The sequence below is a fragment of the Triturus cristatus genome, chromosome 2_1 (genome assembly GCF_964204655.1).
Source record: "Triturus cristatus chromosome 2_1, aTriCri1.1, whole genome shotgun sequence".
Taxonomy (NCBI): Eukaryota; Metazoa; Chordata; class Amphibia; order Caudata; family Salamandridae; genus Triturus; species Triturus cristatus.
Genome location: NC_140581.1, coordinates 506,438,245 through 506,463,888, shown reverse-complemented (window position 1 = coordinate 506,463,888; position 25,644 = coordinate 506,438,245). Strand labels below are relative to the sequence as shown.

At 40.0% G+C, this 25,644-nt stretch overlaps 1 protein-coding gene across 9 annotated transcripts in view; it reads right to left on the bottom strand.

Moving 5' to 3' along the window:
- Positions 1-217: 217 nt before the first annotated feature.
- ZFYVE16 (zinc finger FYVE-type containing 16) overlaps positions 218-25,644 on the bottom strand; it is a 602,399-nt gene continuing 576,972 nt past the window's right edge. For all 9 annotated transcript variants that reach the window (XM_085632397.1, XM_085632392.1, XM_085632394.1 and 6 more), the window contains one exon: positions 218-4,733. In XM_085632397.1, coding sequence (XP_085488523.1) covers positions 4,572-4,733 — 162 coding nt within the window. In that variant the 3' untranslated portion in view covers positions 218-4,571. The remainder of the gene's footprint in view (positions 4,734-25,644) is intronic.

Genomic DNA, 25,644 nt, shown 5'->3' with positions numbered 1-25,644 from the left:
AAAATACTTTCTTTGCACTGTAATATTGTAATGCACTGTTTTAACACTCACTTATTAATGTAGTACAATTTTTCATTTTTTTTTACTAAACCCATCATCTCTTTTACATGGAGATAATTAAAAAATCATCACCTCTTCTACTAAATCAAGAATTGATGAACAATAATCCATATTTCAAAGTATGAAACATTCTAAGAAAAAAGAATAAACAAAACTCTGCAATCATGACTCATTTATTTATGCATTGTGATGGCACACCTTGCTTGATGTGAATAATTGTTTTAAGTAACAAAGAAAAAGAAACCATTGATTGATATAGTACAAAAATATATTAGTTATTTATAAATTATTGCAGATCAGCTCATTATAAATATAGGTAATGAAATAGCTACTTCTTATAGAAAACACCACATCATTTATAGTAATAAGCACAAAATACACACATTTTACAATTAAGATTTTCAAATATCAAACTGTGCCATATTAAACAAACAGCATCGAACTCCCATTTTACATTTGTTGAAAGGTACTACAAATAAAAGAGGACATCATGCAGTAATCAAAATTCAGTCAACTTTGGAATTAGTTCTTGTGTCATTTATTCCCACATAGCTTTTGTTGTTAGTTCACTTGAAACAGTCACCTACAACATTCCCGATACTTCCTACCTTTTCCAAGCATACCATCATAACACAAAAACAGGTATTTCAAACCTTTAGTGTCCTAACTGATGGTGTAATTAAACAAGTTAATTTATTACACACAATGTCAATATCTACATATTCAGCATCCTTTGATGACTTGCACAAGTCGTTTTTCAACTCTCATAGTTAACTCAGTGCAAGTCCCTGAGATAACATGTAACTTGAATTATTTAACAAATATTTTGTCATTTAGTGCCAGGCGCCTACCTCTACAGCTTCTGACTATTTGCCATGTAGATTCAGCTCTGTGACTAAGGCACAGGAAGGGAAACCAAGGTGCAGGATGATAAAATATGTGTAAATTAAGTTTCCCAAAATTTACACAGTTTATTAAATAACTGAGCATGGTTTAAATGTTCACAGTTGAATTAACAACCTAACCATGGATTCATATTTATCTTTGCTGAGCAACAATGGGAACAGAATAATTATGCACCACATTAGCAGCTTATTGAAAAATACTGAAACAAATAAAGGACCCATTATTCACAAGTATAGGCCTATATATCTGGAAGCAATCTATCCTATTTATTGAGTAGGAATCAAAGAAAGAAGAAAACAGGTTTGATTAATGTATGCTAAAATATAATGAATTTGAGTTCTTTGTGGTGACAGATTTTCTTGCACGTAGAAAGACTGCAATTGTCACGGTTACATGGTTACATTTATTTGCATTTCCAAAGCTGTGCTAACTGAACACCAGATTGTTCATCAAAGTTGAATAGTCTTTCTCTAGATCTAGATACTTTTTAGTCTTGAAATTATCGTGAAGAGGGAGGCTGCAGACAAATCTAACCAGGCCAAAGTAGCCTGGCAGATCTGGTTAAAAATACTTTCCCAAACATGACCTGATCTACTTTGCCTTTTCTGGGTAGACGTTCCCAAAATTCCTTCCAAACACTATGACATTACAATGAGGACTAGAAATTACCAGCTCAGTTGCATAAAGATCATGTGATGGAAATTCCCCAGTAACATAAGTGAAAGTTAAATGTACCACAAGGAAAAATACACATAAGAAGTATTACTCTTTGGCTCAGACAAGAGACATGCAAGGCAGTGATGTTACACTTCAAATTCAGAAAACTCTTGAACCATCAGTCTGCGTATTTGCTCTTTCCCCAACAAGGAGAAAAGTGTCAATAAAGTAGTCACATGGCCCTATCCCACAAAAAAGTGTTCTAATATGGAATAAACATGTCCAGCTAAAGGGATAAAAAGTAAATTTGCATATAAATGTGTCAAACTTGTCCAAAAAGCTAAACTTTCCATGTACACCGAAAAATATCTAAAAAACAAAGCTACACATTTAAAAAAAATGGCTAGTCTATGATTAGAATAATCTAATATATTTCATATTACATCTAAAGAGCTACTATAGTATCAGGTGGATGGAACAAAGGACATGGTAACTAGCTTCCAACATCTTCTTGGGCAGACAAATTCTTGTCCTACAGGGCTACAAAATAACAATCATTCCCAAAACCTGAAGATTTGGCTAATCCAATGAAAGACATTTTTGGAGCTGGGTATGCTGTAGTATCGCAGTTTTGTAGACCAACATGCTTGTGATGGAACCTCAGCCTGGTCTAACTGGATCAAGGCAAGACCAAACTTCAAGCACACAACTGCCACATAAATCAATGTACCTCTTCACATAGGTAATTTGCATAGGTACTAAAGTCTCTGTGAATAAGTGCCCACACATAAAAAGCCTTATTTTTTTGACTGGTTACTATGCAAGGTGTAGTTACCTTTTAATTTCTTGCTAAACTCCACAATGAAGCAATATTGGTTTTAATCTACTTCACACATTTTCAACATAAACTATGTTAATAATGGAAAATGGATCTAAAAAAGGCCTTGCAACAAAACATCCAAGGTTCCCTCCTTAACACAAAACTTAGTCAGGATGTTTTAGAGGTCACGAAACAGAGAAAGAGATGATGGAACTTTCACACACATGTATGTACACAACGCAGTAGCCCAAATGTGTTTAAACATTTATGTCAGATCATATGAAAGAAGTTGGAAGCTGAAAGATGAAGACTCAAGAGAAAGAAAGGAAAAACAGGGCTGTCCTTAATTTTTGATCCATGCCTTTATGATCATCTTGAGAATTGGAACTAGAGTTACACATCAGTCATATCTCTCTCTAGTCAATTTGTAAGTGTATTCTTCTTAGAGGGGAGTGGAGAGACACACATGGACTGTTCCTAACTTCAATACAACCTATTTACTCTCTTCATGCCTCAATAGCCATATAGAAACGTTCATGTATGTGCTTAAATGATCTTTACATGCTACATTGAATAACTGTTTTAAGATCAGGAGAGGAAAATCTCCACTAGCACTGCAAGAAGATTTTTGAGTTCTGAAATGATTCCTGAAATGATGCTATTTATTTTTCAGTTAGAGGTCTTAAAATTTAGAGCATATGATTTTTACCGGAAATTTAATTTGGCTATGTGCTTATCAATTTTGATTAGCACCTTAAATTAATCAATACAGGCACCACTAGCTGCCGACTTTAGACCTTAGCTGAATCAGTGTAAGTATTACATTATCTCTAAAATAATACCCTTTGCCCTTCAGTTACCTTTCAAAGCATTCATTCTGTGAAAAAAGGTGTGAACTTTAACTAAGAATATACTTTCATTTTATGCATTGCTCAATTTCTACTATTTTTCGAGGGTACTCATTTCATAGAGCATTTGCCTCATTTTGTTGGCAAAACTGTTGGGTCGAGCAGAACCTCTACCTGAACGTCACTGGATGGATGGGCTATTCCTAGGGACTTACATCCGTATACCGGGAACTGCAACAGGCAGAGCTGTGTAATGTGATCTAGCTGTTGACTTCTCAGGCACTCCTAAAGGATGTGCTTTAGCAATTGCTATAAGCTTAAACAAAGCAGCAAATTCAGATTGGGTACAATGCAGCCAATCCGAAAGGAAGAAACCAAATTGATTAGCCACCTTCAGCCCTTCAGAATTAATTCCTCTGTTTCATCCATGTTATTACTGTCTGTGCGTCCAATGAGAATGGTTAACACATCCAATGATTTTCCTAGAATGATTTTTCCAGTCTAGGAAGTTGCAGGGATTCAGAGGGCATTTAGGTGTGCCCATTTTGGCAGACCACGAAAGGATAATTCCAGTAGAATGCAACTTAAGAATACAAAACACTTTCAGACTGTCAGCTGAAAATTAAAAAACAGGAGGAATCTTATTGTTTCACATTACATTAAAAATGTTCATCCAGTCCACGACAAGAGGGAAACGATGTCTGGAGTGAAATTATGTGGCTTCTACTCATCCCATTACAAATACAAGACCAAAAGTGCCACATGTTGGAATGAGCAATCTTCTCACAGAAAAACAAAATCTATGCAATTCTAGACTTCGTTATCTTTTTATAACATGTTATGAGGAAGGGCTAAACCATCATTAATATACATTCTATTGAACAGTAATGTTAATAGTAGTTAATCCCACTATCAGCCCAAGGATAATTAGGCACCATTAAATGTTTGAACAGACATATGGACTACATGAAAGTGTTAAAACTGAGGACTATCAAACACCGTAGGTGGTGCACACTATACATTTTTCCAAAAGCTATAACAAGTCTGCAGTTTTCAGGGTCTACACTCAATATTTAACTTCAGAAACATATTTATACATTAAACATGCTGTGTTTGTATGATATTTACATTTTCTCTAACCTTTAAAAAAGAAGGGATAGTGATAATTATTTTATTAACTTAAAAGGGGTGTATAAACCTTGCGCATACCTTATTAAAACTTTGGTGTGTAATAAATCATATGAATACATTTAATACAATAAAATATACATTGTCCAAAATTACAAAAGGTTTTCAATGAGGAAAAAAAACAACTCCATCACTAATGGCAAACTGCTGGAATCTGACGTCCTGCCATGGATCACTGGGATCAAAGCACTGTCAAGATCATTTAGGTAACGCTGAGGGAGAAGACGGCCAAAAGATCCAGCCTGATATTCAACCTTAAGGAAAAGAGATCCAAGTTGTTAGACTAGTTCTAAAATTACAAAACCGTTATATGCACTGTAAACAAATTCACTGGTTGATAACATACCTTTATAGTCCATATGAAAGGAAAATACAACATTACACAGCAAGTGTCGCTCCTACTTAAACAAATGACCAATTAAAAGGAGGGAAAATAGTATGTATAGAATTTGTAACAAAATTAACTGGACCCAGGTAACTATAACTTACTAAGTGGTGTAGACTAAATCCCGGGTGTGTTATTGCACGCATGCTTGATAAAAGTGTTTTAGTGTAATATATTCTTTCATGGGTCATGCCACAGATGAGGGGTCATTGGTAATGTCAGACTTGAGTTTATTTGTTTTGATAATGCACATACTTTGAAGGTAATCAACTCTCAGCCTGCACAAGACCCACAAATGAAACAGGCCCAGATGCCAAAATACAGAAACTGTCAACAAGAGTTAATTCATATTCACTGGGAATAAAACACAAAGGTTAAAGTGGAGTGATATGCGAGGGATGTAGTGCAATTTTAAATAGGCTAAGAGGCGATTGTAATACATAGGATTTAGAGGCGAGTGAAGTGCACAGGGTTATTCATTAAAGAGTTTATGTTTGAGATTGTTGTATGGTGATGGTGTTAGTTATATACATTTGCAAGACTGATGAATGAGCTTTGCATACATATCATTATACTGCATAACTCAGTATTGCAATTCAAATGTATTATCTTTCAAGCATGACAAGTGCTAACTTCCTAATGCGACAAGAGCGGTTTTACTTTTGTGTAGAGATATTGAGGTGGAGTTTAACAGATCAGTAGTGAAGTTTGTATATAAAATAGGATCTGATCATGTAATTAGGAGACTCGACTTATTTATGTACGTTATTTCACTGCCAGCTGTAAAGAGCATGATATTTTAATGTTCTTGCTACTTGTTAAGGTGCACATGGAAGAATTAATAATACATAGCGATGAATTGTAAAGTAGCGAAGTTTGTACAAAACATAGGAACTAATTACACTGTTAGGTGAGCTAACTTATGTATGTTATATGTACCTACCAGAGTAAAGTTTGTGATTTTTTTTTCCAATAACCAAATGTATTTGTTTTAACCATAATCAGCAGCATCCACCAACAATCGATTAACATCATCACAGTGCGCATTGGATATTGGAACAGAGTACCAATATCTGTAAATAACAACAGCATTACACCGGAGGTCCATGCCCACCACCCACCCCATATCTTAACATGTTTTTGGGGGGCATCCTTGTGCTTCATGAATCAGTTTCACCTGGCGGGCACACCAGTCCACTTCCTTCCTCCATACTGCCAAAAAAGGGGGTTCTGGCAGCCTTCAAGTGCGGGCATTGTCCCTTTTGGCCACTAATGTGGCTACTCCAATAAATGCCCTTTTCGATCTCTGCCCCCCAACTTCTTCCAGGAGACCCAGTAGCGCCATCAGAGGACCAACGTCAATGTGGCAGTTCAGCATCCCAGAGATCTTTCGCTCTATGCCTCCCCAAAAAGCAGACAATGCCGGACAAGGCCAGACCATATGGAAAAAGTCAACGATGGGGAAGGTGCACCTCGCACACACGGGCAGGGCAGCAAGGCTCATACGCTAAAGATTGTGATATTTGAAATGTACTTGTTAGCTATAAAGGTGCAAATGGAAAAATTATGACTGCATAGTGATGCACTGTAAGACGTAATGTGAAAGGAATAACAGGGCTGATAGAGTGAGGTTTGCTTGTTTTTCATTTGTAGGAAATATGCAAGCATTTTTCATGAATCACTTTTGTGGGATGTAACTGGATAAACATAGGAATGTATTGTACTGTATTTAAATACTCAACGATATGATAATCCGGTGAATCTTATGTGTTACTTGAATTTTATGTGTTACTTGAATTTTAATGTATTTTAGACAATTTGGCCGGTTTGTTTGTATGTATGTATGTATACCATTTTCGTTGGAAACTGATAGATTTAAATATAGTTATTATTTTTAACCTAACAACCCTGAAGAAGCAACTGTGTCATGAAACTGTGTAGATTAAGTGAATATCATCGGTGACTTTGATACTGAAATCAGTGAAGTGATGGGAACATTGTGGCAACTGTTTGGAATATGAAACAATTTCTTATAGAGGATTAAAGACTGGTCATACGGAAGATAATACATTGTTTTGTCTTCTCAGATCTTTGGACTTACCACTACATGGATGTTGAAACTTGGCCCTTTCTGCGGGGATGTTTCCAAACTGTTTTCCTAAAACCCTCCTGTTTTCTGAACCAGTTTATGTTGGATTTTAGGACTCTGGGCACTTTACCATTGCTAACTAGTGCTAAAGTGCTTGTGCTCTCATCCTAAAACATGGTAACATTGGCTTACACCCAATTGCTACATTTAATATACTTGTAGGTCTCTATTGAAGAAGTACTACCAGTATCTGTAAATTAAATGCAACTAGTGGGCCTGCAGCACTGATTGTGCCACCCACCTAAGAAGCCCTTTATAGGTGTCTCAGGCCTACCATTGTGGCCTGTGTGTGCAGTTTAAACCTGCCATTTCCACCTGGCAAAGTAAACCTTTTACCAGGCCTAACACTTCCTTTTTAATATATACAAGTCACCCCTGGGGTAGGCCCTATACAGGCCATAGCGCATAGTTCATTGTATTTAAAAAGTTAGACATGTTTTTTTTATTTTATTGTTATTTTTTTGTACTTTTAACTGTTACAGGTTCTGGTAGTGGCAAAACTCAAAGTCGTTTTTCACTACTGCAAGGCCTACCTCTTCAATAGGAGAACATTGGGTTACCTCATCATATTTAATAAGTGATAATTTTCAATTGGGAGCAAGTAGGAATATCGCGTTTGGTGTCTAAAGAAATGTGATTTAAAAACAACTTTAATGGTAAAGTCTCATTTATCCTAACTATTTAGTGCCTGTTTCCTGGATCACATGACTAGGTGTAACTGCCAGTTGGTCTTGACTATTACTCCCAGACAGTGAGACAAAGAGGGGAAAAGGTGTTGGCAGGATGGGCCATCTCTGTCACGATAAGGGTGAGGTGCTGTCACTTACCACAACTGCACATCACAAACTCTGCTTCAGCATACTCACAAAGGGTTTCACAATAGTCTTTAGTCCCCCAGACAACTTGGGGCCAAGGAAGGGAGGAAGGAAGCTCAGACACTTAGGAGGTGGAAGCCTCTTGAAGTTTCTCCTACTTCAAGCTGAAACCAAGGATAAATATTGGACCCTCAGACCCAGCTCTTTATAACACATCTAGACCTCTGCTGCAAGAAAGACTGCTGCTTTGCTGCCTTGCCTAAATGAGAAGGATTGGACCTGCGTCTTAAACCCAGGATCACCAGAGTGATTCCAAGAAATAATTGGCTGGCCACCTGATCAGGTCCCCAGGGACAGAAAAGGCTCCAACCACCTTGCCCCCTTCACATGGACTCTGTCCGCTGTGAGTGCTGCTCCCCAAGTGCCACCACCACAGTCCTCTTTGGAAGATATGTTTCATAAACAATGGGATGACCCTGTGTCCCTCAGAACCTGGGTATAAATGATATGTAATACAGTGGTTCTGTCGGGTGAGACCACACAATTACTTTGCTTGACAACAACTTTTCACAGAAAACTAAATATATAAATTGACAAAACAATAAATCATATTTAGAGAGAACACATAAAAAACAAACAAAAACACATAAACTTGCGTGGAGTCAGATATGTCGGGTGGTGAGATATTCTTTATGTATAAATTGCAGCATTTATATTCACACCCATATATTTCTTTTTAGCAAAGGAAGGCTGCCAAAAATGTAAGCATTATAGTGAATTCGTGAAAAAGTGACATAGTGACATATGTGACACAAATAGTGCGTAATATATACAAAGAGATTAGGGAAAATATATGTACACAGTAAAACAGGCCAGTATAAGGATAAACAAATGACAATGTTTCTAAAGGTGAATTCAATTCGTTATGAAACAAGGTCTTGGACTGGGCCTCAGAAGTGTCGACGTTTCAACCCTATAAAAGCGATCCTAGATCGTCATGCGGGTCTTCATCAGGACAAAAGCTACACAATGGCAACCTGGAAATGCAAATGAAGCACATATCAAAAATATTCCTCTATGAAAATAACATGTGTTCCACATGCCCCCAAAATATGGAAGCAAGATTGGATGACCATGACTCACCTAACGGGCACTTTAGGTCGGCCTTGAATTGGCAAAGTGTGGGAATAATCGCTCGTCCAATCAAATTTCTACAGAAAAATTGGAATAGATTGTCTGATCAATTGCCCTATGTGCAGATATTTGATATCAGACAATAGTTAATGATCCAACTCTCACATGTTATGCGGTACTAAATGACACATTAAACATGTATTAAAAGTGCTAACCAAATGATGACATCTATAGCGAACTTGACCAGGCGAGGGCTATATGCATGCAGACAACGATGTACTCAAAAGATTATTTCGCACTTAGTCATGGGGCACAAACCACCACTCTGGCTCTAACCCCAACGTGGCGGTGCTGGTCAATTAACAAAGCCAAAATGAAGTGGTCTCATGGTAGAAGCGTTCAATTGAACACTGTCATCCGGGACATAGTTGGTATATATGCGGAGCTCACCTTAAGAATAAATATCAGGAACTGACTAAACAGCTCAGTTTGAAGCGGGGTCAGCGTCAATCTCGGTTTCTCCTGTAGGCGTCTATAACAAAAACGCGAGCTTAAGGGGACGTACTCTAAAGCGAAATACTAGTAAGCAATAGGTGAGGGAGGTGGTCACAAGCTCACCTTAATATATGAATGCCATACACCAGCGTTAGACTCGATATAGGAAGTTTGTTTGGGTCCTATAGTCAGCGTCTGTAACAAAAAGCCAAGAAACAGGCTTAGTTACTCGTGTATGAAGGACAAGGTTGTGAGAAGCCAGGGGGATAGCAGCTGAATAGCTCACCTTAATGGAATGGCAACCGGAATGAATAACGGTGAAAACGAAGAAGCAGTAATGAATCCTGCTATAGAACTTCCTTTCCTATGTTAATCGCCGCCGCCGCGTTTGGCAATCACTTAAACCAGTCGGTCAAATGTGATTGGTATTCGTAAGCACGTACATGGTTGACGTGAGACGTGCGAGGTCCCGGACTGGTTGTCCTGTAAACAAGGCAGCGATAAACTGACGTATCAGCCAGCATGTTGGAACGCAACGTAGGACGTGTTACGCGGAAGAGGGCTGCTTTCGTTACCTAGCAACAGAAATAAACACGCAAACTAAAGACTCCGACCGAGTCACGATAGCAGTGTGAATTAGTCTGGGAAATTTGAGTGAAAAAGATTACCCCAGGCAAACGCTTGATGAGCTAAGTGGCACTACGAAAAAAGTCGTTCAAATAAGGACTCCGCAATAATGATGGCAATACGAGTCATCATAGAAGGCTTTAAACTACAGTATGTTGTAAGGGCTTAAACAATAAGTGCGCCCAGTGAGCAAAAAACATTTCAATGAAATGTAAACGTCCAGACAGAAACAAGTTATGTTGTTAAACATTGGTCAAAGCGATTTGATCCGAATGTACAGGCGAAAGAGCCCTTGTATGCGTGGATCAAGTATTTAAACGATAAATGAGCCTAGCGAGCAAAGGTCATTCCAATAAAGTTCCAATATACAGTTAAAGGCAAGTCATGCTAACAAACATTGATAAAACATTGGTAACATCAATCAAATTGTGCTGTCAAATGTTGGTAAACACAATTTGTTTCAACAGTATGTTTCAAACCTAGCTGAACCTGGTAGAAACACAAGTACAATTATACGTAAAATTATACATTGCATATTCATGGACAAAAAGTCACATGGAATCCAGAGCAACTACTTTTACCACTCCGATAAGGTCTGAAGGGTATCTAGCGTGTTACAATACACAGAGCCTATATGAGTAAACTCCATGTAAACCCAACAAAATCAATGTTCTAAGTGTAACAAGGTAACTAAGTTATACAGTGTGCAGAGATTACAAAAACTGTCCCTATCACAATTGGCCCATCTGTTTAGAAATCTCCTCAAACTCATTCAAACCGTGTTGAACAGTATTCAAGGAATGTATCCACCTACACTCCTTTCTCTTCAAAATTGGTATAATGGACCCCCCTCTTGGAGCGGGACTTATTTTTTCTAGCACCCACCATCTGATGTCTTGTGGCTGATGGTTTTTGGAGAGAAAGTGATCTACCAAAGGGGCTCCTTGTGTTTTGCATCTAATGCGGCTCATGTGTTGAAGTATCCTAACTTTTACCTTTTGTGTAGTTTGACCCACGTATAATAAGTCACATGGACAACTTATTGCGTAGATTAGATTGACACTGTTACAATTTGTAAAGCACAATGATTTGTATGTTCTATTGTGATAAGTAAAGGAGGAGCCCTCCACTGTCAACGGACAGGCTTTACAACAGCTGCATTTGTGGTGGCCTATGATTGGAGCCAGACCCAGTTGGTCTCTGAGTCCCAGGGATTTTGGAGGCTCAAGATATGCTGTGACCACGTTGTCTTTTATGTTCCTGCCCCGTTTAAAGGCGAACAGTGGTTGCTCAGTGGTTGGAAGTTCACTGGCCACGAGATTCCAGTATTTCTTCAAAATCTTTTTCATCTCGTTACTTTTGGTATGGAACGTGGTTACACATACAATGTTCTCAGTTCTCGGCGTTCTTTTCTTGACTTCTAAGAGTTGGTCCCTAGGACAATACCAAGCGCGTTTACGTGCACGTTTAAGTAGTCCCACAGGGTATCCCCTCTCTTTTAGACGACCAGTGAGAATCTCAGTTTCCTTAAAGAAATCAGCCCGTCGTGTACAATTTCTTCTCAATCTGAGATACTGACCATACGGGAGATTATCTCTCAGGCTGCGTGGGTGGTGGGAATCATACTTGAGGAGGGTATTCCTCTCTGTGGGTTTACGATACAAGTCACAGAATAGCAATCCATCTTCAACTTTAAAAGTTAAATCAAGGAAATCAATTGTTTTCGAGTTATTCACCATGGTGAATTGAATATCGCCAGGTCTTAGATTGAGCCATTCATAGAAACGCCCCAGTTCAACCTCAGTACCAGACCAGATCATCAACGTTTCCAGACGGTTATCTGGTTGATAAAGGGATTTTGGTGGCTATAAAGGTGTTCTTCTTCATATGCATTCATGTAGATATTAGCCAAGCTGGGCGCATAGGTAGCTTGGCTAATAACCGTCTGGAAACGTTACATAGATGACGTTATAATGATCTGGTCTGGAATACCCTCCTCAAGTATGATTCCCACCACCCACGCAGCCTGAGAGATAATCTCCCGTATGGTCAGTATCTCAGATTGAGAAGAAATTGTACACGACGGGCTGATTTCTTTAAGGAAACTGAGATTCTCACTGGTCGTCTAAAAGAGAGGGGATACCCTGTGGGACTACTTAAACGTGCACGTAAACGCGCTTGGTATTGTCCTAGGGACCAACTCTTAGAAGACAAGAAAAGAACGCCGAGAACTGAGAACATTGTATGTGTAACCACGTTCCATACCAAAAGTAACGAGATGAAAAAGATTTTGAAGAAATACTGGAATCTCGTGGCCAGTGAACTTCCAACCACCGAGCAACCACTGTTCGCCTTTAAACGGGGCAGGAACATAAAAGACAACGTGGTCACAGCATATCTTGAGCCTCCAAAATCCCTGGGACTCAGAGACCAACTGGGTCTGGCTCCAATCATAGGCCACCACAAATGCAGCTGTTGTAAAGCCTGTCCGTTGACAGTGGAGGGCTCCTCCTTTACTTATCACAATAGAACATACAAATCATTGTGCTTTACAAATTGTAACAGTGTCAATCTAATCTACGCAATAAGTTGTCCATGTGACTTATTATACGTGGGTCAAACTACACAAAAGGTAAAAGTTAGGATACTTCAACACATGAGCCGCATTAGATGCAAAACACAAGGAGCCCCTTTGGTAGATCACTTTCTCTCCAAAAACCATCAGCCACAAGACATCAGATGGTGGGTGCTAGAAAAAATAAGTCCCGCTCCAAGAGGGGGGTCCATTATACCAATTTTGAAGAGAAAGGAGTGTAGGTGGATACATTCCTTGAATACTGTTCAACACGGTTTGAATGAGTTTGAGGAGATTTCTAAACAGATGGGCCAATTGTGATAGGGACAGTTTTTGTAATCTTTGTACACTGTATAACTTAGTTACCTTGTTACACTTAGAACATTGATTTTGTTGGGTTTACATGGAGTTTACTCATATAGGCTCTGTGTATTGTAACACGCTAGATACCCTTCAGACCTTATCTGAGTGGTAAAAGTAGTTGCTCTAGATTCCATGTGACTTTTTGTCCATGGATATGCAATGTATAATTTTACGTATAATTGTACTTGTGTTTCTACCAGGTTCAGCTAGGTTTGAAACATACTGTTGAAACAAATTGTGTTTACCAACATTTGACAGCACAATTTGATTGATGTTACCAATTTTTTATCAATGTTTGTTAGCATGACTTGCCTTTAACTGTATATTGGAACTTTATTGGAATGACCTTTGCTCGCTAGGCTCATTTATCGTTTAAATACTTGATCCACGCATACAAGGGCTCTTTCGCCTGTACATTCGGATCAAATCGCTTTGACCAATGTTTAACAACATAACTTGTTTCTGTCTGGACGTTTAAATTTCATTGGAATGTTTTTTGCTCACTGGGCGCACTTATTGTTTAAGCCCTTACAACATACTGTAGTTTAAAGCCTTCTATGAGGACTTGTATTGCCATCATTATTGCGGAGTCCTTATTTGAACGACTTTTTTCGTAGTGCCACTTAGCTCATCAAGCGTTTGCCTGGGGTAATCTTTTTCACTCAAATTTCCCAGACTAATTCACACTGCTATCATGACTCGGTCGGAGTCTTTAGTTTGCGTGTTTATTTCTGTTGCTAGGTAACGAAAGCAGCCCTCTTCCGCGTAACACGTCCTACGTTGCGTTCCAACATGCTGGCTGATACGTCAGTTTATCGCTGCCTTGTTTACAGGACAACCAGTCCGGGACCTCGCACGTCTCACGTCAACCATGTACGTGCTTACGAATACCAATCACATTTGACCGACTGGTTTAAGTGATTGCCAAACGCGGCGGCGATTAACATAGGAAAGGAAGTTCTATAGCAGGATTCATTACTGCTTCTTCGTTTTCACCGTTATTCATTCCGGTTGCCATTCCATTAAGGTGAGCTATTCAGCTGCTATCCCCCTGGCTTCTCACAACCTTGTCCTTCATACACGAGTAACTAAGCCTGTTTCTTGGCTTTTTGTTACAGACGCTGACTATAGGACCCAAACAAACTTCCTATATCGAGTCTAACGCTGGTGTATGGCATTCATATATTAAGGTGAGCTTGTGACCACCTCCCTCACCTATTGCTTCTAGTATTTCGCTTTAGAGTACGTCCCCTTAAGCTCGCGTTTTTTGTTATAGACGCCTACAGGAGAAACCGAGATTGACGCTGACCCCGCTTCAAACTGAGCTGTTTAGTCAGTTCCTGATATTTATTCTTAAGGTGAGCTCCGCATATATACCAACTATGTCCCGGATGACAGTGTTCAATTGAACGCTTCTACCATGAGACCACTTCATTTTGGCTTTGTTAATTGACCAGCACCGCCACGTTGGGGTTAGAGCCAGAGTGGTGGTTTGTGCCCCATGACTAAGTGCGAAATAATCTTTTGAGTACATCGTTGTCTGCATGCATATAGCCCTCGCCTGGTCGAGTTCGCTATAGATGTCATAATTTGGTTAGCACTTTTAATACATGTTTAATGTGTCATTTCGTACCGCATAACATGTGAGAGTTGGATCATTAACCATTGTCTGATATCAAATATCTGCACATAGGGCAATTGATCAGACAATCTATTCCAATTTTTCTGTAGAAATTTGATTGGACGAGCGATTATTCCCACACTTTGCCAATTCAAGGCCGACCTAAAGTGCCCGTTAGGTGAGTCATGGTCATCCAATCTTGCTTCCAAATTTTGGGGGCATGTGGAACACATGTTATTTTCATAGAGGAATATTTTTGATATGTGCTTCATTTGCATTTCCAGGTTGCCATTGTGTAGCTTTTGTCCTGATGAAGACCCGCATGACGATCTAGGATCGCTTTTATAGGGTTGAAACGTCGACACTTCTGAGGCCCAGTCCAAGACCTTGTTTCATAACGAATTGAATTCACCTTTAGAAACATTGTCATTTGTTTATCCTTATACTGGCCTGTTTTACTGTGTACATATATTTTCCCTAATCTCTTTGTATATATTACGCACTATTTGTGTCACATATGTCACTATGTCACTTTTTCACGAATTCACTATAATGCTTACATTTTTGGCAGCCTTCCTTTGCTAAAAAGAAATATATGGGTGTGAATATAAATGATGCAATTTATACATAAAGAATATCTCACCACCCGACATATCCGACTCCACGCAAGTTTATGCGTTTTTGTTTGTTTTTTATGTGTTCTCTCTAAATATGATTTATTGTTTTGTCAATTTATATATTTAGTTTTCTGTGAAAAGTTGTTGTCAAGCAAAGTAATTGTGTGGTCTCACCCGACAGAACCACTGTATTACATATAACTCTTTGGAAGATAGCCTGAAGGTGCCCTGCCAACCCAGTTGTGGTCCTAGCAGAACAGACAGCGTGACACATTGCAGCTTTGCATCACAACCACCACTGCGCGACGCATCCCCATTACATCACTGCCCCTGAAACTGCCTCTGCGTGACACATCCTCAACACCGGACCTTGCAATACTCCGCAACCAGGATTTAAGCTACTTTATTCAGTGGACCCAACTTGGTCCATGTATCCGGTCCACGCTCCATCACAGCTGGCGTGAACTTGTGACTTTTCTTCCGGGTCCGGCACGACCAAATAACTACAGTTGGTGCTTTGTACTTTTATCTTTACCTAAACCTTTAAAACAGTGTATCTCCAGTTCTACTAATTGGATTTTGTTGTTTTAGTCTCAAATAATGTATCAAATTTTACTCCATTTGTTTGAAATTGGTGTGGGACTTTTCTTGTGTTGTGCTTTCATTTTATTACTGTTTGAAGTGCTGCATAAATACTTTACACACTGCCTCCAAGTTAAGCCTGACTGTTTTTATGCTAAGCTACCAAAGGGTTGAGCACAAATTAATTTGGACTGTGTTGTGTTTTACCATGACAAGAACTGTGGTAGATGCTTCATTAGAGTTTCACCCTCCACAACCAGTAACCTAATTGCCTACAATGGACATATACAAATTCACTGGGTTAGGAACCAGTGATTGGGGAGTAGAGCACTGGGCTACAATTCCTTTTACCATGTCTTTAAAGGAGTCAGGATTTTAAACTATATTTAAAAAAAAAACCTATAAATTCATTGAAAATGCACTACAATTGAAAGAAAACAAACAAACAATGAAATGTGCCAGTACATTCAATTATACATAACTGACATAAGTTTAAGTTGCACTGCCTTAGATGGAAGATCTCATCAGTGTAGTAATATGTGAAATCATATGCGGAGCATCACAGCCTACATAACAAGCATAACAGCAAGTTATACTTGTGCCAATTACGTATAACTGGCAAATTTCCCTGGTTTCTTTGTTCTCAAGGTGTAGTGCTATTTCAATTAATTTCTACTTTTTTTTTTAACGGAAGTTAAAATCTTACAACCTTCCTCATGTATAAATTGACTTTAACCTTTGTTTTTACAGTGAATTTCAATGTTTTTTAAAGTAAAGTAATATTGTATTATGATATATGTGCAACCAGCCCCTTTCCGCGCATAGGGGCAGAGGCAATGTTGGCTGCTGTCGCCAGGCCTCTCGCTAGGCCTGGGCGGTAAATTTCATTCCGCTCGTGGAATTTGGGCAATTTTTCTATTCCGTGGAGAACGCGGAATTGCCCAAAATTCCGCGATCCGCGGCTTCGCGGAATTTTTTACTTGTTCGCGCTTTCAAATTGCGCGTTCAAGAGATATTTCCCCCCCGACCACGCAAACAGCGTTCGCGAACATGAAAAAAGCATCGCAAACGGGTGGATCAAGCAATTCCGCGTGTTCGTGGAGGGCATATGGACGGGGTACTAGAAGTAATATGAGAAGCTAAGATACTAGTGGACTTCCATTTGGATTAAAACATTTCATGACAAGTAGAAAGTACATAATTAAATTGTAATTTAGTCAATATTTTAATAATTAGTAATTTGCACATATTTGCATATAGTCTAATATACAATGAGAAGTATTATCACTGTGTTGCTTGATAGGTGGAGTATGTGAGCACCTAAAAATAAAACACACACACAATATTGCGCCCCAGTACGTGATCAAGGCCGGGTTTTATGGCTGAAACAATTCAAGGCAGACTGTGAATAAATCAAATACAGACCTACTTTGGTGTGTTGATGTCTGTTTGTTTTAGTATATATGTTTAACAATCATGAACTCTTTGAAAATACTTAAACTCACTGGATGAAGTCGTCAGTGATGTCATTTTTATTTAATATATCTTTATTGCCATTTTTTAAAGTATATACTTTTTCAACATGTACAATCATAAATATGGCATCCACAGGCCATTAGTCTTGTATGGCTCAGCCAAGATTTTTAACAATATGTCCCACTTCATGTCTGTGGATGACAATCCAAATTTTGATCATTGAATGTCCCATAAATGTTCTCTGTACTTTTATCCATGTGTACTCGCCCCAGTACGTGATCAAGGCCGGGTTTTATGGCTGGAGGGTCAAGCGCTGTACTAGGCACTTTAATAAATGCCCGCTCCCTGTGTAAACATGCGACTGAAATTGCGTTGTTGGTAGAAGCACATGCTGTAGACCTAGCCTTTGTCACGGAAACATTGGAGGACGCCTCCTCAGACCCTGACTTAGCCACGGCAGTCCCGGACAGATTCACCATGTATAGACAAGACAGGGTGGGGAAAAGGGGGGGGGGCTAGCTGTTATATATAGGAACACGTGGAAAGGAACTTTCAACCCTCAAAATAATGGCCCTATTCTAATAAATAACTATCATGCTCTTAATGGCATCTTACTTTATCGGCCACCTGGACCCCGGGCCGAGTTTATTAACACCATAGGTACCTCCTTGGACATCATATCTCAATCATCAGATTTTACACTTTTGGGTAATTTCAATCTTCATTTTGAAGATCCCTTAGATAGAGATGCTGTTAATTTTCTTGACATTTCAAACAGCTTAGGCCTCACTCAGCAGGTAACAGGTAGCACCCACTCAGGTGGACATTTGCTGGATGGTCCGTTTACACACAATAAATCCTTGCATTGCCTCCCCTCACTTCCGCTTGTGTGGTCAGACCATGAAGCAGTAATGTTTTCACTACTCATCCAAAACCCGCAGGCAGGGAAATTGGATTATAAACAGCTGAAAAGGGTCCGACCTTGAAATAGGCTTGCAACTGAGTATCTTAAAAGCTCCCTGTCCTAGAATCCTCCTGCTTTTTCAGAGAATCCTTCTGTGGCAGCTGCTATTTTTGAGGATTGGTTAAGGAGCTCTATAGATCAGGTGCTTCCGGTCAAGGCACATAGAATCTTGGTTTTCTGAAGAACTCAGACTACAGAGACAAAAGTGCTGTCGTTTGGAGAGGAAGTGGAGATCTTCCGACGAGACTAGCAATAGGATGGTTTATAAACACGCTTTGCTTGAGAACAAAAAACTAGTACTCAAGGAGAAAGCCTCCTATTTCACTACAGCCATAATAAACGCTAAAAACTCATCGAAGGAACTTTTCTCTACAGTAAAAAAGCTAGCCAAATGCCCCGAGGTAACCGTCTCACCATTAAACCAAACTTTCTGTAACTCCCTGGCCTCGTTTTTTCAAGACAAGGTAAAAGCGGTTTACAGCGGGTTCTTACAAAGTGGTACTGCAGGGACATCACTGTCATTAGGGACTCCTGGCGCTGCCTCTGTAGTAAGGGAAACCTCCCTAATATCCGCCAACAGTAGTGACCCTTATGAACTTCTTTCCTTTTCTTTGTTAACAACGGAGGAGGTCATTAATCTTTTGCTGTCTACCAAATCTGGGTCCCTCCTAGATCCCTGTCCCCCCAAAATTTTTCATCTTTTGCCAGAGGTTTTTGTTTCTCACCTGACCCCTATTTTCAATCAAATGTTTCTTTCCGGGATTTTTCCAACGAACTGGAAATTGGAATCTGTCCTTCCCCTTCTAAAAAAAAAAGTAAACCTGGATGGAGCAGATCCAATTTCCAGACTCCCCCTACCTGCAAAAATGGTGGCGAAAGCCATGAATATCGTTATTTCTGATAATCTTGAAAAGCATGCCTGTCTAGATACTTCCCAGTTTGGCTTTAGGGAGCAACACAGTACTGAACTGGCGCTGATTTTAGCATCTGAAATGATTCGGCAGACCGTTGATGCAGGAGGCAATGCAGCATTTGTGCTGCTTGACCTCTCTGCAGCATTTGATACGGTAAAGCATCAGAAACTTTTGGCAAGTCTTGGAGGGGGTTGGTATCAAAGGGAAAGCGCTCACTTTACTAAAATCATTTTTGTCTGGTCGGGAGCAATTTGTTACTCTTGCTGATTTCAAATCACCATACTTCACGTTGCCATGTGAAGTACCACAGGGCTTGTCATTGAGCCCTACCCTTTTTAATATCTATGTGGCGCCACGGGCTAGGCTAATAAGATCTCTGGGTTTCTCTGCTATCTCGTATGCAGATGACACTCAGATTGGGGTCTCAGTGTCAGGTTCTGCAGACAATACAGTGGCACAGTTCCATACCTGTCTCTGTCAGGTGGGGGGATGGATGTCTTCGAATTGTTTGAAGTTGAATGCTAGTAAGACTGAAGTCTTATTTTTTGGCAACCACACCAACTTTTGGACCCCTGTTCTGTGGCTCGCAGAATTAGGGTCACTTCCCAATCCAAAAAATAAGGTCAAAAACTTGGGGGTCACATTTGACTCTACGCTCTCCTTTGAGGGCAACGTCAATCACTTGACATCTACCTCCTTCTACACCTTAAAAATACTGAGAAAGATTCTTCCATTCATCCCAGTTGAGTTGAGGAAATTAGTGGTTTTGGCTCTTGTATTATCTAGAGCCGATTACTGTAATGGTCTCTTCATGAACCTTCGTAAAAAATGCCTCAATAAGTTGCAGATAGTACAAAATGCTGAAGCACGCTTATTGTTGAATAACCCGAAACATAAATAGGCCTCCACAGCGCTCAAATTGCTTCACTGGTTGCCAGTGGAAAGGCAGATTGAGTTTAAGGCTCTCTTCATTGCGTTCAAAGCCACACATGATAAAGAGCCAGCAATCTTCAAACACAATCTGTTGCCTTATGTTTCTGCCCGCCAGCTTCGCTCAGCAAGCTCTCACAACCTGGTAGTTCCTAGGTTCAAAAAGTGCGCCTGGGGTGGCAGGAGCTTTCTGGTAGGCACGAACAAACTTTTGGAATTCTCTTCCGGTGTAGCTTAAGGAAGAAACTCACCTGTTGCCATTCAGGAAGGCATTAAAAGACGTGGCTTTTCAATCTTTGAGGATGCTTTGTACTGGTCCGGTATTTCTTGTGCTGAGCAAGCGCCATGATACCCTTGGGTGAATGTTTGCGCTCTATACATTTCCATTTCATTAGTTCTGTTTTGAAGTTACGATGTGATCCAGTTGAGAGCAGTTCCCTCTATGCCAGCTTCGTAGAGTCTTTGCATTAGAGTGTCATAGTCAACCGTGTCAAAGGCAGCTGAGAGGTCCAAGAGAGGTAGTGCAGCAACCCCGTTCCGGTCAACTGTGTTATTGAGGTCATCCCAGATGGCAATAAGAAAGAGGATTACAGAAGGTAAGTAACTTGATCTTCTGAGGGATACTTCTACCTGCAGCTTTCTCGGGCCTTGAACCACCGTCGAAGTAGAGTCGCAAAGGTGGTTACTCTGGGGAGATACTCAAACCAGGAGGTCCTGCAAAACAGATATGGCATAATGCCCTTCACTGCAAACTTTAGTGTCAAGGCAACAATGCCTGTTAAAGGCATGGACTTAAGACCACGTTGTTGGTAGGCAGATATTCAGGATAGGAACACCCCTGTACAATGCAGAAGAAGTGGTGCTCACGCTTGTGAAAAGGCCTTGTTAACCTCAGGAGGCTCTAACCTGGCAAGGGTGTAGTAGATTTGGATGCACAGTATGATTCAAATAGAAATGATCTGCTTTTTAATCACCTTGCTTTTTTGCTAGAATCAGCTTAGACAAGGAAAAGCTGATCATTAATTCAGTAGTCATGGGTGTTGTCAATGTAACTGAAATCCTGGATCCAGGTGGTGCAGTCATCCTCCTGGATGGATGAGGAGGTATGCAGAATGTCAATCGTGTAATGTAATGACCCTGGTGAAATAAGGTAACCCCTTTTGGCAGGAAGGAAGCCTTAATCTGAAGAACCAGGACATATGGGGCAAACAAAAGGTAAAAGGTGGATGAGCAGACAAAGTCTGCTGCTCACTAACATGCTAAGCTGAGAAAATGGCAATAAAGAACACACTCTAAGTAAATAGCCACAAAGGACAACTGTATGGGCTTAATGGGCAAACTGATCAGGTATGTGAGCTTTGTGTGAAGGTTCTATGAAGCACAACATAGGAGAGGGAGAAAGGGGAAACAAATGGACAAACTGCTTCAGAAAATACATTCGAATAGGAGACCTGAACAGCAACAGTTGATACAGCAAACAAAGAACACTGAAAGAGTTGACAGATACCCTTCAACAGTTCCCACAGCAAAGCCTTGCCAGGCCAAGTAAAAACTATGCAAAGTTCAACATCTCTAGTAAACTTGAATTGAGGATATCAACTTTCTCTTTAGCACACTAAAAACTAAAATTAGACAAATGTCGAGAGTAAACCGATTTAGTTGAGAGGCACAGAGAAGGGAGCCTGCTGCAGGATTTTTGTGAGTGAGTTAGCTGTGGTCTCTCGGTGGACTTGCATAGGACAACCTTTGTGGAGGACAGTGAAGGACACTCCAGATCCACCTCGGGTGGGGTATTCAATTTATTGGTATTCTTCAGGGCTAGATAGTCACCACTATCCATGGGCATAAGGGAAGAAGATTGTCTGCCACAAGACTGTCATCATTATCATGATGAATAATGTACAGTACCTCAAGATTGCTACAATACCCATCATAAGGAAAAGCACAGTAAACGGGACTCCAACACATGTTGTGTCCTACATTTGATTCTAGGATGGGCTTTGTCTTGGAAAAATTAATCGCTTTCTGTGATGGATCAAAGTCAGCACTAGGGGTAGGATGATGACCAGCAAGGTCTTTAGTGAAGGAACAGGTTCAGCCTGAATGGATTCAAGAGAAGGTTGAGCATTGTTCAACAGCATTGTGCTGGAGCCTTTGGCAGGAGTCTGGTAAAACTGATTATTGGGGTCCATAGAAGTGGCCAGGATAAAGCAGAACAGAAACATGATGGCCAGGGTGAAAGTTGCAATTTGTGCAGGATCAGCACTAGCAGCTGGATAACTCCAGCAATGGAGCCGGGGGCTCCGGAGTCTGCACCAAATTCAGGACTGGCTGCATCTCTGTCAAAAATGGGCTGAGGACAATGTTACAGTTCCCAATGACTGAAAACCTATCAGTCAGCAGCAGTGACAGCAAAGCTGAAGATTTCTTCTTGTGGTGCTTCCTGTATATATTTTGGAAGGACATGTCCTTGGATTCTGCCCAGTTCAAGGATTTGCTGATTTAAGGAGAGCTGGAGTAGTAGCCAGCGAGGGATATTGGCCTGGAATGGCTCCGGGTCCCATCATACATATTTAGCCCATGCATTGAAGAGCTTTGTGTCCACTCTTTGATAGCATTAGCGTGCATATGATCTGGAGTAATATTTGGTCTGGACTGCTTAGAAAATGAAATCATATTTACCAGATTAATATGGTGTATATACAATAAATAAAGAAGAAGAATCTAAAACTGAACATTTTAAGGCATTTTAAATTGCAGGGTGAAAATTAAGTTAGTATCCTCAGATTGATTTGTAGAGGCAGTGCCAGTGCCCCAAACAGATCCTAGTATGGATGATAAGTGGCCTAAATTTAATTTAGAAAAGGTTCAACCTTCCCATAAAATAATCACAATTTTAATTGTAATATCCGTTTGTGAATTAAATAAAATATTTAATCATTTGTGTATTTGTTTGATGAATGTACTTGCAGTGCTGTTGTCTATTTACTTTAACGCTGCAAATATTGGGATGAATGAGTACGGGTATCGTCGTCCTATTGAGCTTAAGTACATGTTGTAAAATTTAGGAACACTAGCTTGGTTTCTAACCCTTAGCTGTGCAGAATATCCATGGGATCAGTTACATTACTTTCTCAGATAAGCAAACTCTAACATTAAAGGTATCATCCACTGAGCTTCTGAAAGGGCTTAAAGGTACAATTCTGTATTTTCCTTTACATGTGACACACTATTGAAACTATGGGTGTAGAGACAGATTTGGAAGAACCACTTGTTATTCTAGTGAATATTGTGCCCCCGAAAAAAACGATATCAGGCAGGAACTAGTGAATGTAAATAAGGCGAAGAAAGCTACATTATATCTTAAACACAATAGTGTGTACCATAAAAATGTAGATGTTCTGTAGCATAGAAGTCGCACGATGGAAGAAATGCTGCCTACACGTGGACAGTTTGAAAAAGTGGACAGAAGCAGAGCTGAAGAAATATATGAGCATTTCAGTTTCCATCTACTACAGTCAAAAGAGATTATTGGGATGCCATTGAACTTTATCAAATAAACAAACTAAAAAATTGTCTGAAGTAAAGATTTCTCACATTGCTTCTTCTCAGTCCTATTTGAAAAAAACAAAAAAAGTATAAAACTGTGAAAAACACCAGTACTTTTAACAAGCATTTCTAAACTACCCCACAAAATCCTCCCAGCACTAGTGGCACAGTTTCTAACTAACACTGAATTTAAACCTCCACTCCTCCGGGGTTAGTTCATTCATGCAGACAATGATCTCCTTTATAGTGGCATACCTCAACTTCTTCTCCTTCTCCTTGTCCCTCCCATCACCACAAATATGACTCCAAAAGCACCTCTAGAATCCTCCTAAGAGATCCACTGTACAACTACAGCTACTTCCCATGACAGGAAAACCCTGTCTATATCAAACCCCTCCCTAAAGTCAGCCACCAAGTCTCTGAATATATGAACTCTTTTTTCTGCACTGGACACACTAGTGGTGCTTACACCTTTTGTACTAGACTCTAAGAGCTATTTGGCCTTCAAGTGCATCTCCGTCACACTACAGCCAGCAAGACCCTTTTATCCTATAAGGCTCTCTTAGCCTTATCTTTTATATCCTCCACATCCAGCTGGGCCAGTTGCAGCCTCAGCTCCCACTCAGCCTGTCTATCCTTGAGGTTCTCTAGGGACTGAGTTTGGGAGGAGACAGTACTTCCTGCACGTGTCCAATAGAGAAGTCTCTCACTGCGGGATACCCTCTCTCCTCTGGAAACTTACCCACTCATTTGTCCACTCTTCTCCCTCCTTCTACAAATCACTACCCTTTGAGGCAATTCTGAGCTCAACTACAATCAGGGTTCTGCCTTTTCAAGAGTGCTGAAGTAGTCCTCTTCAAACTCTTCTTGTGGTGCAGATTGCATTTTGCACGTCCTCCCAGGCTCCAAGGATGAACTAGTTCTCAAAGTGGAGGTATAGGTGAGTAAATGAGCGTGTGAATGGTTTTATGGTAGTGTGACCGAGTGTTGCAGTCACTGTGTGGCTATATGAGAGGTGGGTACATAAGTGCTTTCGTGGGATATGTAAGTGTCTGCCTGAATTTTTGAATGTGTGCAAATTACATACTATAAGTATACCCCCAAATCTAATTTCATACTGGCTTGATAAAATTACTATTCTCCTTTCCTGCTCACTTTATTTTTAATTAATTCTCATATAAGATCCCGGCTACTTTTCTTTCTACTATAGTGTCTATAATGTACACATATTCTTTCAGTTTACATACAATCTCTCTAAACATAATTTTATATATTACAACTTCATTAGCATAGCTCAAAAAGTTCTTTGCTGCTCTACCAGTGTTATTTCTATGCCTGGTAACATTTGTTTTCATTCCAAATCTCCAGTCAGACCTCCTGCAAACCACTTCCTCCCTCAGTAGACAAGCAGGTAAAATAGCTACCCCCTCGCCATGTGCTCTTACTTATGCTGCTCTCGTTAACAAATCACAGGCTTACTGTCATCTTTGTTATTATTATTATTATTATTTTTTATTATTTTATTTATACATTTGCAACAACAATACATGGGTACACAATAATCCAAATCAAGGCATTGGTAGAGCACAGGCAGACGTCATTGTACAGTTGCAGAGCACTACATCACAGCTCTCCACCGGGCAGAACAATAAAAATAAAGCGAACGGCAGCATGAGACATGACAGCGTTACAGAGACGGAGCAAAGCATCAGGTAGCAGTTAGTGACAGCAAATAAGACGTGAGTGGACTCCAAATATCCCTCAGCTTAGACTTTGTTGGAAGTTCTTCAGCATAGCATAGCAGCTGGTCCCGACAAGAAGCCAGATCCTGTAGCCATAACTTAATAGTGGACACCAGCCTACCACCCCAACATATGGAAACGCTCCGTTTAACCAGCAATAGGGCTATTGCCACAAGTTTCTTATTCGATGCCTTAATTTTGGAGACGACACCCAATAGACACGTCCG